General features: G+C 37.7%; 1 protein-coding gene across 5 annotated transcripts in view; it reads right to left on the bottom strand.

The window, feature by feature from the left end:
• rxrbb (retinoid x receptor, beta b) overlaps window positions 1-8,950 on the bottom strand; it is a 28,133-nt gene extending 19,183 nt beyond the window's left edge. For 2 of the 5 annotated variants that reach the window (XM_067449041.1, XM_067449044.1), the window contains exons 1-3: window positions 8,811-8,949; window positions 7,626-7,823; window positions 7,369-7,519 (exon numbers count right to left, since the gene is read on the bottom strand). In XM_067449041.1, the coding sequence (XP_067305142.1) occupies window positions 7,369-7,519; window positions 7,626-7,772 (298 nt within the window). In that variant the 5' untranslated portion in view covers window positions 7,773-7,823; window positions 8,811-8,949. Of the gene's footprint in view, window positions 1-7,368; window positions 7,520-7,625; window positions 7,824-8,810 lie in introns of all 5 variants that reach the window. The other 3 variants (XM_067449043.1, XM_067449045.1, XM_067449042.1) reach the window with 2 other exon arrangements.
• Window positions 8,951-12,024: the final 3,074 nt, after the last annotated feature.

The following is a 12,024-nucleotide window of genomic DNA, read 5'->3' as shown; positions in this document are numbered from 1 at the left end:
AATATAGCCTACAATGACATTAAAAGGCCAAACTTAAACATTAAATACGAATAAAGCATACTATATAGAAAAATTGGTTAGTGCAGAATTGGATCTTTTAATATTACTAGTCTACATTAAGTGACGTGGGAGGAAAACAAGTGTAATTAAACGCGTTGTGTTCATATTCTGGGCTCAAATGTTTTGCTGTACAGCCAATGATTTATGATTTATGATGAGTTTGGTCTAATATCACTGTCAGTGCAATAAGCCACATTAAGTATTTTTCACCTTAAGTGTTTTAGAATGTCCGTATAGCCACAGACTTTTTTAAATATCATCGTTCTTTGCTTTAAGAATTTACTGGCCAATCTGAATCTATGGTTTGTCTCATAATCGTGATTATGATTTTTTTGCGAAATAATATTATTATCATTTTAACCATTATCGTGCAGCCCTAGTCCGTTTGTTTAGCCCTAGTCTGTTCTTGTTTAGTTCCCTCGATTACTATGTGCATATATACTCCCTGTTCTGTTTAGCCCTTTGTCGGTGTCCTAATTCCTTTTTCAGTAAAATCTATTTGAAGTGTTCCTAGTCATTCATATTCCTTATTCCTCAAAAACACGTGAAAGAATAATGATCCTCAAAAACTAGTAAAGAAAAATCAGAATGAACTTACCAGCCTAGAGGCGTCTCCTCCCCCTGAAACACAGAGATTTGTTGGGGTATTTGGGCTGGATGCTGTGGCATGGCGGCCTCTGCCTCACAGACAGAGAGCTTAAAGGGCTAGTTCACCCAAAAATGAAATTGATGTCATTAATGACTGTCATTAATGTCGTTCCACACCCGTAAGACCTCTGTTCATCTTCGGAACACAGTTTAATATATTTTATATTTTAGTCTCAGAGCATATGCAGTCTATGCACACTATACTGTCCATGTCCAGAAAGGGAATAAAAACATCATCAAAGTAGTCCATATGTGACATCAGTTGGTTAATTAGAATCTCTTGAAGCATTGAAAATACATTTTAGTCCAAAAATAACAAAAACTACGATTTTATTCAGCATCAGTCTTCTCTTCCACGTTTGTTTTCAAACCTCAAATAAAGATTCAAATGGCCATTAATCAGTGAATCAAATCAATGTCGCTAATGTCAGGTGATTTCAGCAGTTTGGCAGTTTTTTGGACCAAAATGTATTTTCGATGCTTCAAGAGATTCTAATTAACCAACTGATGTCACATATGGACTACTTAGATGATGTTTTTATTCCCTTTCTGGACATGGACATTATTGTGTGCATACACTTCCATACGCTGTCGGACTAAATATAAAATATCTTAAACTGTGTTCTGAAGATGAACAGAGGTCTTACGGGTGTGGAGCGACATTTGGGTGAGTCATTAATGACATCAATTTCATTTTTGGGTTAACTAACTCTTTAAGGCAGCCCATCCCGGAACCGGATACCTTCAACGTTCTGGAGTCGTCCGTGCTACTCAGTCCACACCAGAGCCAGGAGTGGACCTAAACCTGATATATCTGTGGTTCACCCAAGTCCCCACCATCGAATCCTTGCATTCTTTGGCGGTCCCGTCAGGATATTTGGATGCTCTGGTCCCCGATATTCCTCCTACGATGTTCCTGCCTGACTTCCTGGTCCCATCTCCTTGGCTGGTTAAGCCATTCCCCTGGATCAGTTGGCTTCGCTGTTGTCATCCAGTTCCTCAGCTCTGCAACTTCGCCTCAAGTATTCCGTCCACCAGCTCAGCATCCCCAGCTGCACCTCAGATGTCCAGGGCAGTGTCTCCAACTCGGCCTGTCAGCACATCAGCTCCGCCCCTGCATTCCCTCATCTCCACCACCACTCGTCTGCTCTAGGACTCCTCCGCGGTCCCTCCAGATCAACCTTGATCGGTCATCACTCACCTTCTGCCAGGAACTTCCGGGTCTCCGGCTGTCTCTCGACCCTCCAACCCTTCTGTTTCACCGGACTACTCCCTTCCTCAGGTTTCTCATCATCCTTGCTCGAGCCATTGTCACCCCAGTCAGCCAAGTCCCTATATCCGCCACGGCCCCGCCAGCCAGCAGCTCCACCTTGGGCTTCTGGGCTGTGGATGTCGCTCTGGTCCACGCCACAAACCCTGGTTCCGTCTCTGTCAGTCAGTCCTCGGGTTCCGCCAAACCCTTCAGTCAAAGCTCCACCCTGGTTCCTCCCACCGTTGGCTCCACCATGGTGTCTGTCTCCACCGACCCCTGGTCCCTCTCCATCACCAGCTCCACGACCACCTCCAAATCCCCCTCTGTCCCGCAGTTGGACATTTTATGGCGTGAGGATGCGCCTTCTCTGCCTGTTCTCCTAGTTTGTCACCTAGGTAACTCATTTGTTAATCATTGTCCAGCTGTTCTTATTTAGTGCCCTCATGTAAATAAATGTATAAATACTCTCTGATCTGACAAATAACATTTTTTTAAAGAGTTATTTTGGAGTTCACCCAAAAATGAAAATGTGATGTTTATCTGCTTACCCCCCCAGTGCATCCAACATGTAGGTGTCTTTGTTTCTTCAGTAGAACACAAATGAAGATTTTTAACCTCAACCGTTGCCGTATAATGCATGTCAATGGGGGGTATTTCTATGAGAGCCACTATGAGAGTAAAAAACACATACATACAAATCCATATTAAACCCTGTGGCTGGTGATGATACATTGATGTCTTAAAATACGAAACGATCAGTTTCTGCGAGAAACCGAACAGTATTTGTTTTGGTTTTTTTACCTAATAGCAGACAAATATTATCTAGTGTTCCCATCCGGCAGTACTTCCGTCGAAGAAGGTCAAAACCCGGCGCAATCATAGAAATGTATACATAGATTCCTCAATCGACCAATCCGCGCATGCACTAATGAGGCATCTCTCTCTCTCTCACAAATACTGTTCAATTTATCGCAGAAACCAATCGTTCTGTGTTTTAAGACATCAATGTATCATCATGAGCCGCAGGGCTTAATATGGATTCATATGTATGTGTTTTTTACTCTCATAGTGGCTCTCATATAAAAAACAAAAAAACATTGTCATGCATTATACGGCAACGGTTGGAGTTAAAAATCTTCATTTGTGTTCTACTGAAGAAACAAACACACCTGCATGTTGGATGCACAGGGGGTAAGCAGATAAACATCACATTTTCATTTTTGGGTGAACTAACCCTTTAAATATATGCGTTATTACACATTCATTATATTTTTTACTTAACCTGTTAGTGACGTCTTCATTATTTAATGCATGTTTGATTAAATCGGCCACAAAAATAATTATTACAGCCACTGTTCAAATTTCAAAAATAAAAGAAACAATTACATATTTAATCATTTAAAGGGATAGTTCACACAAAAATGAAAATCCCATAATTTACTCAACATCAAGCCATCCAAGGTGTATGACTTTTTTCTTTCAGCCGAACACAATAGTTATATTAAATGATATCCTGGCTTTTTCTGGCATTGTAATGGCATTGACTAGTGTCCGAGTTTTTGTAACTGCAAATAAATGCATCCATCCATCATAAAAGTAATCCATACGACTCCAGTGGGTTAATAAATGCTTTCTGAAGCAAAGCAATAATTATTATTTAATATAACTTCTAGGGATGGGCATTTTCCCAAAATATTGTATTCGAATATTTGGGTTCATAAAAATCGAATATTCGAATATTCGTTAATTTAAATTAGGTATTTTGAGAAAATGAGAGAGACGTTTTTTTTTATCAACATGTCGTCACCATTTCTGAACAAGCTTATGATTAGGCAATGTACACAACACGCTTACATTATGGTTTTAAAACATTAAACAGTATGTGTAAAAAAAAATGCCTAAAGAACAAAAGCATTATGAGCTCAAGGAGCACGAGCGGAAAAAAAACCCCACTAAGAAATCAGAGCGCAATGTTATATTGTGCAGAACTTACACACACACACACACACACACACACACACACACACACACAACTCGGTATAAGTTTTGGTTGTCGTTGTCGTTGTCGTTTTTGTATTGTTTCTCATTTTCATGTTGAGAGAAACGATAATGGATGATGATATTATTATCGGGTGAGAAAACGTGCCAATGACAGCCGTTGCGAAGACAAAGATAACGGTTAAGTGAAGTTTAAGTGAAGCACTTTAATTGTGTTTTCTGTTCTTAAACCCTCGATGAAACTTAAAGGAAGCAGTTGTCTCGAGAGCATTGTTGCTAATGCTATCATAATATATCTCGCTCTCACTCGGGGTGCAGATGTGCTTACCCGCACTCGTGAACGCAGTGGTTCATTTTGCTCCTTCGGCTGGTGTTTGGATGTCATGTGATTCTCGTTGTTCTGGAGTAGATATTATGATAACCCAGTTTCATTAACTGATTTTATCAAAAGTAACTCCATTTTGTAAGATCATTTTCAGTCATCTAAGCAGTGTTGGGAGTAACGCATTACAAAAGTAATACATTACAGTAACTTATTACTTTTTGCTGTAACGTAGTAGTGTAAGGCATTACTAATCAATTTTCAGTAATATTTTACTCGGTACATTTCCAGTAACGCTTGCGCTACCCCCCCCCCCCCCCCCCCAAAAAAAACAAAACAAAACAATAAAACGAAAAAGGAAAAGGAAAAAAAGGTGCGATACATTAACGCATGAAAAATGCAATTATTACCTGTTCGTGGTCATGCAATAGCCGCGTGTGGTGTCCAGGTTAGTAATTAAATACTAAATGACAGCTTCTGATATATTTTTGTATAGCGATTTACTTCATTTTCCTTCAATTCAGTACTTCAATTCATCTCCCTCTTGCTGGTGTACATTTTGATATTATGTGACATAGTGAAGGTGCCGCAGGCATGATTTCAGCCCCTGTGCTCACGCTGGCCAGTGGAAAAGTGGCTAAAGAAGGTTTAAAGGCTCTGTCGTTTCAAAAAATAGCACAACGACAAGCGCGACGAAGGACGGACGAGAGACGAGGCGCACGCTGCTGAGCCATAGGCCTAATGCCTATAAACAACACTTGGGTGAAGATGACAGAATAAGACTACTGCACACCGTGACACCGTCGTTTAGATTTTTTATAGTAATAAAGTATTTTAGTTCAGTTAGAGAACAGACTGCTATGCATGAGCCGATCATGTGATCTTGAGCTGACAGATGATCGCGGAAGATTTCAAAGTGAAATGTAAAAGCGCCTATTAAAGGGGGTTGTCATTGTGTTGTGTATTTCATTAAGAATAATAGGCTAATTTTAAACCGAAACTAAAATCTGCTTGGCCGCACAGAACGCGCATTTACTAACGAGCTGTCTTTCACTGTGTGCGCGCACTGGCGCGTTTTCAGTTCATATGGAAGCTTAACTTTTATAGGAATTCATTGAAAGCACTCGCTTTGCATCCGCTCCCGTTATTAATGCCCAAGCGGCAGTGCGCATGTTCCTTTCGGTTAGATAGACTAGTGATTTAAAAGCCCAGATACCGGTGATCTCATCACACTTTGATTAACCGGTGGGAAAATGTCCCCACCGTCTCATCCCTACTGTACATTCGCGAGATGGATGCGCATTGCTTAGTTTATCAGAGATAAGGACAAGAAAGTAGGCTAGTCAAATACAACCTTTTTCTAAAACCGAAATAACTATCTCGCAACTATGTTGCAACAATAAGAAAAGAACAAATGCGCATATTGTCATAACTTAGAGTTTACACAGTTCTGTTGTGTCTATGAACAGAAGCTATTCCCAGATATTGCCAGATAATCACTTTACATCTAAAATAATACTTATAACAGAGTTGGATCGTCATGATTTCTTGCATTGTCTTGAGCATTCACTTTTTTGCCACTTCTCTATTGTTAGCCTGGATGGCCCATGTCATTATTCTTCATCATATCGCCTTCTACTGGATGTAAAATGCTCTCTGCCTACATTTTAGAATGTTAAGAGCTACTTCTGAAGTTATTTTGGTGAAAGTAACTCAAAAGTAATACAGGAGTAATGTAACGCATTACAATTCTGAGACAGTAATATTGTAATGTAATGAATTACTTTTAAATAGCAGTAATAAGTAATCTATAATATATTACAGTTTGGAAGTAACTTGCACAACACTGCATCTAAGTAATTCCAAACACATCGCGAGGCAGACGACGACATCGTGATCAAAAACACTCAACTTATTTACCCGCTCCACAGCGCCACGCAGTGGATTTAGTTATAACTGCGAGATTTAGAGGGATTTCTCATAGATCCACTGCATTTACAGCCAGCAAATCAACGCAGTAAAATTCGAATAGTATTTTTAGCTTTCGAATGTTAATTAAAGATAGAATATTCGACTATTCGTGCACACCCCTAATAACTTCGATTGTGTTCAGCTGAAAGAAAAAAAGTAAAATACACCTAGGATGACTTGAGGGTGAGTAAATTATAGGATTATTCCTGTGAACTATTCCTTTAATACAATAACTGTCTAATGTGCTAGTTAAGTAAGCAATAACTGACAATGGGCTGTTGAATTATTAGAAAAATAATGCACACCATATTTCTCTGATAATTCAACAGCCCAGAGTCAACTAGTGCAGTTATATTATGGTCACTATGCCTCAAGGCATTGTTCAAATGTTTTATTCAAGAAATTTTTCAGATTTTTGTCCTTAATGTTATTGTGTGTATAAAACAAATTTCCTACACATCTCTTCCCAAAACAAGAACAGCAACATTACTACCTCACAACTGAGAATTGTGAAGTAGGTTTTCATTTGCAAATCTATTTTACTGATGAAGTCGTGAGGCAGTGCTGACAAGAAGTTTCTGCACTGCATATGTTTACATTTGTGTACGAGTGTATGTATCTGTACTGTGTGTGTGTGCTTTTGGGAAATAGAGCAGGAGAAAGAGAATGGGCTTTCCATAGTTAATTAAATGTCATTTTGTGGGTGGGAAATATGGAAAACTTGTATGCTACATACGATACATGATTTTGTTCATCGGAATTGATTGGATCATTGGATGGTTTTGGAGTGCCATTGTAGTGATCTCATGTGAATGACAAGTTGTCCTGCCCTCACACTAGTAAACGTCATCAGAGAAGAGACTGTGTACAATGAATCGATCGATATCAAATCAAAATCAATGCGTAAAATATGTTTGCCTGAAATAGAGAAACAGTTATTTGCCAAAGAACTTTACCATGAACAGCAAACCAGGTTCAGTTACCCAAAATGAAATTACCATAAAGGTTTGGGTTTTCAGGTCAATTAAAATTTTGGTAAAAAATAAAAATAAATACAAGTATTTTGGTGCATCACTAATAGAAAGGCAATATGAAAGCACTCCATTCTAGTACATACCAGAGGAGCGGTCCCCACAAATGGCGCACATGCGTTTCTGGGACAGCATTGGCCCAGAGCCACTGATAGACTTCAAGCCAAAGGGGGGCTTCACATCATCAGAGCTGCTGACAGCATGTAACCCAGACACAGACATTGATGAGTTTATCTGCTAGAGAATAAATAGACAAGAAGTAATGAGAAAACCAAAGTCATCAGGAACACAATAAAAGACAGCACTTTTATCATATGGAGAAGAACATGAATGTGTGGCTCACTTGAGAGCTGCTGATGGGTCCATAGCCGACAGATGGTGTGCCGGGAACGTCGGGAGAGCCGATGGACGAGCTGACGGCAGACAGTGGAGAATCTACGGAGCTGACAGGGCTACTGACGGCAGAAGTGGAGGGCGGTACGGAGTTCATAGATGCGCATTAAACTGGACAACAGAGAGGACACTGTTGATCGTTGATAATCTAGTGAAAGAGAGATTAACAGCGATGGATTTAAAGACACAATACACTGAGTGTGATGGAAGATTTCTGTAATGTTTCTGGATATGTCATTAAAGTCCCAAGATGGTCATTTGAGTGAAGAATGGAAAAAGAAAGCAAAGCTGGTGCCATAACCACAAAATCTACCTTTTCAAATGTGTTTCCTATTGAATATATCAGAAAAATATGGAAAACATTCTGCGATGTGCACATTAGGAAAGAAAATGGGGCGTTTCGTCTGCTGTTTATTAATCCTGCTGCAGATTAGGCCAATGTCTAAGGCTATGTCTCAATAAACTAAGAAGCTGCATAGCTAGACAGCATATTGGGACACCATGGGCGATTTTGACCGTTATAATATAAGTCTATGACACCCTACAATGCAGTCTAGATAGGTAGCTCACTACATTCGGAACTTTGAACACGCCCATATCATCCAAAAATGATGTCTAGGTAGGAAGCTCACTAGGTTTCGATACGCAGCCTAAATCTGTTTCTTATAATCACCCACCAAATCTGACCCTACCAGCGCCAATATCTGCCAACTTCATCTATAATTGATATTGTATGGCTAAGACCGAAAACACTTTGTCATTTGCCCAATTTAACACGATAATGTGTGTCACTGTGATGCTCCTGACAGCGTTTGGATTATTTATTATTTAGCACGCAGCGCTGAGCGAAGCTAACAACGGCTAACGGACTGTTTTTGATTAAAAGAAAATCATTTGGCCCACCCCTTTCATTCCTAATACACTGTTCAAAACGGACAAATGGTACTGTTTACATATACTTATTATTTGTGGCGCATACAAACCTTTGTATGCTAAAACACAAATGGCGACACGGAATAATACGGCAAGCCCGTGTTAGCTTAGCTTAGCCTAGCTCGTCCAAGTGTTTGTTTGTTTTTCCGTCATTTTACAGAAGTTTGCAGAGTTTATATGAGCATATCTAGTCCAGTCTCACCTAAGAAACGCCGAATCCTCCAACAGCAAACGATTTGTGTCCTTTAAAGCATCGTTTCATCTATATTTTACAGTTTACGCCATAAATGTTTGCATCCAGACAAATACCTTGTAAGTCAAGCCTCCTAGTGGACACTGAGAGTCTGTTCAGATACAAAAATATATGCAAGCAAATAAATAAACAAATAATTAAATAAATATACACGCTAAGAACTGCATGTTCTTTTGGTTGTTAAATGAGTTTTTTAGTCTGTGTTTTTTAGTTCTATCACTTTGTAATCACGTCAATAATGTTTTGGTTTTTATGTGGTCCTCAAAATAAGAGAAAATGAGACAGAGGTAGGCTACAATGAAAGTCAGTACTTTCAGGATGTTCACTATCATTTTAAATGATCAAAATGCATCTGCGGACAAAGGATTAAAAATGGCTTCTTATAAAAAGTGAATCAATGTGAAAATGTAAATTTTAAAGATAATTTACCTAATTTGCCTTAGATGATTTTATTTTAAACAACATAAAACCAACCAAATTAAGTTTAAATTTCAATATTGTTTGCATTTCTGAAACAATATTGAACACAATCTCCCAAACACAGACTAAACAGAGTTTGTTGAGTAAAATTAAATAAAAACTGAGTTAGAATTAATAAATAAATGTCACTGAAACTAATAAACCTTTTAGTCAAAAGATAATTGTTATGGCAGCATTTCTGCAATGTCGAACATGTTAGGCCATTAGGACATGTGGAAAGATAAATCTGATTATAATCTGGTGAAAAGCATCTTCTGGCTCTCATCAGAGAAGGATTTTGTGTAGGCCTACTTGTACATTTAAAAAATATATATGATAAACTAAAAGTTTATTTTAATAAGTGGGTGGGACAGGAATTGGATGGGGGCTTTTAATAAAATGATATGTACAATGACATTGGCATGGGGAAAAAAGACATTGCAATGTTCAGAAAATTTAAAGCGCTCATCTCTGCCAGTGGTGGAGGTAGTAACGCATTACAAGTAACTTGAGTTAATTAATTGGATTACTTTTTAAAAGTAACTAGTAAAGTAACAAATTAAAAAATTTACAACAAAATATCTGAGTTACTTTTTCAAAAATGTTATGCTAGTTACCTTTTTACATATTTGCCTGACAGCTCTCTTCCACATGTTAAAGCTACACTGTGTAACTTATTTAGTTTATTCTTAGCTAAAAACACTTGGTTCTTTAAATATATATGTGTGCTCATTAATGTATATTTACTTCTTTCAAGTAATAAAGTATTCTCGTAAGTTTAAGAATAGGTCGCCATGCTGCCCCTCCATCTTGAAAGTACTTTAGCCAAAGAGGACATACCTGTAAATTCAAGCTTCGCATTTTGCGTACCTCTCCTTCACACCTCCGTCACATCAACTGATCTCTGCTCACGGAAAAAGTGTTCTGATCAGGGAGTCAGACCATTGACTTATGTCCTGATCAGTGCCCTGACTGCTGAACTAGGGATCCGATTGAGACGTAGCCTATTCACTGGGTGGTCATATACCTTTTCACTGCTACATGGGGGAAAATATCACACAGTATAGCTTTAAGAGAGTAAGTGCAAAGGTGTATATGGTATATAAGTGTGTGTGAACAGGTTATTGTAGTTCTAGACTAAATTGGAACATTTATTAATCTCATTTGCACAATAAATATTAAGTATTCCTCAAAATGAATACATCGGTCAAATGCAAAATCAGAATACTATGCAAACCTGCAATAATTAAATATTAAATAAAACAAATATTTGTATGCATTTAATATACCTTTATTGACCAATATTTTGCTGCTAACTTTCAATGATTCAGTTAAACCAAAAGCAAAAAAAAAATACTTTAGATTTTCAGTTTTTATTAACACAAAAGCAACTTAACACATTACGTTAAAAAAGTAACTAAGTAACCCAATTAGTTCCTTTTTAAGGAAGCACCCCAATATTGTAATGCATTACTTTTCAAAGTAACCCTTTTCAAAAGACAAACCTCTGCCCAAACGCTGAGAGAGAACTGATAATTCCTCTTATTTAACACAAACGAACAAAATTGCTAATCAAGTGGAAATGTTTCATTGTAAATTATATTGTTTACCGAATCAGACTAACTAAATGATTTGCATGGTTTTATACATGGCTAAATCACCACCATGCATCAGAAATATTTTTAGACTTGGATAAATTTGCTTTGATGTAACAGCCATTGTATCTGTTATGCTCACGTTTTAATTTGACAAGCCAAAAACGTTTTTAAAGTAAATGGCCTCCACTCCCACGTGCTTCTCCTTTTCACAGTCTTGCAGAAATTGGTTCCAAAATACATTGGTCACATGACAATAAAAGTGTCAGGGTGGGTCAACTTACCCACTGGCTCATCTTACCCCACTCTCCTGTACATTTGGCTTACAGTATACCTACCTGTTTGGTTACAGACATTATTTAGAATCTTTGTTTGTGTCCAGCAGAAGAAAGAAGAGATTTTAAAAAGTTGAGGGGGAGTAAATATTGACCAAATTTTCATTTTAGGATGAACTATTCCTTAAGCCTATTCCAGACCTAAAATGCATGTGTGGGCTGTTTTAACTGATAGCAACGTGCACTGACATATCTTATATATAAATATGTCAGTGCCATTGTTTTGTCTCAAGATGTACGCCATAATGTTTTTTTTTTTATTATTATTTTTATTTATTTAATTTTTTTAAGGCAAGTTCATATAAGCAATAGTCTGGTTGAATGTGTCTTATAGATGTTTCCTCGACTTTTCAAGTCAACTACACGCACACACAAAACCTTATTATAAGAATCACATAATTTAACTTTTTTTTAGTTATGCATTATCAGTGCAATATCAAGGACAAATGTAAAGGTTTGTTATAAAAAAAGTGGCATTCTAGTGTGTAACATAAGCAATTATATTGTAGTAGATAATACTAAACCTCATTCATGTTTTCCTTTATTGTTTGACTGAATATTCAGAAGTTAAATCCGTCTAATGTCTATAATGTCTATTCTGTCTCACACACACATTCCTCAGGTGTAACATTTCATTCACTCTGATCTGCAACATGACCTGTTCACCTTCATTCTTACACAGAATGCATAGGCTACACGCACGCCTGATTATTTTGATTATACATGAAACCGGGCAACTGTCAAAGTGACTTAATTGTTATCTTAGAAAATATG

Source organism: Pseudorasbora parva, chromosome 7 (genome assembly GCF_024679245.1).
Source record: "Pseudorasbora parva isolate DD20220531a chromosome 7, ASM2467924v1, whole genome shotgun sequence".
In the NCBI taxonomy this organism is placed as follows: domain Eukaryota; kingdom Metazoa; phylum Chordata; class Actinopteri; order Cypriniformes; family Gobionidae; genus Pseudorasbora; species Pseudorasbora parva.
This window is presented reverse-complemented; position numbering and strand designations above follow the sequence as displayed.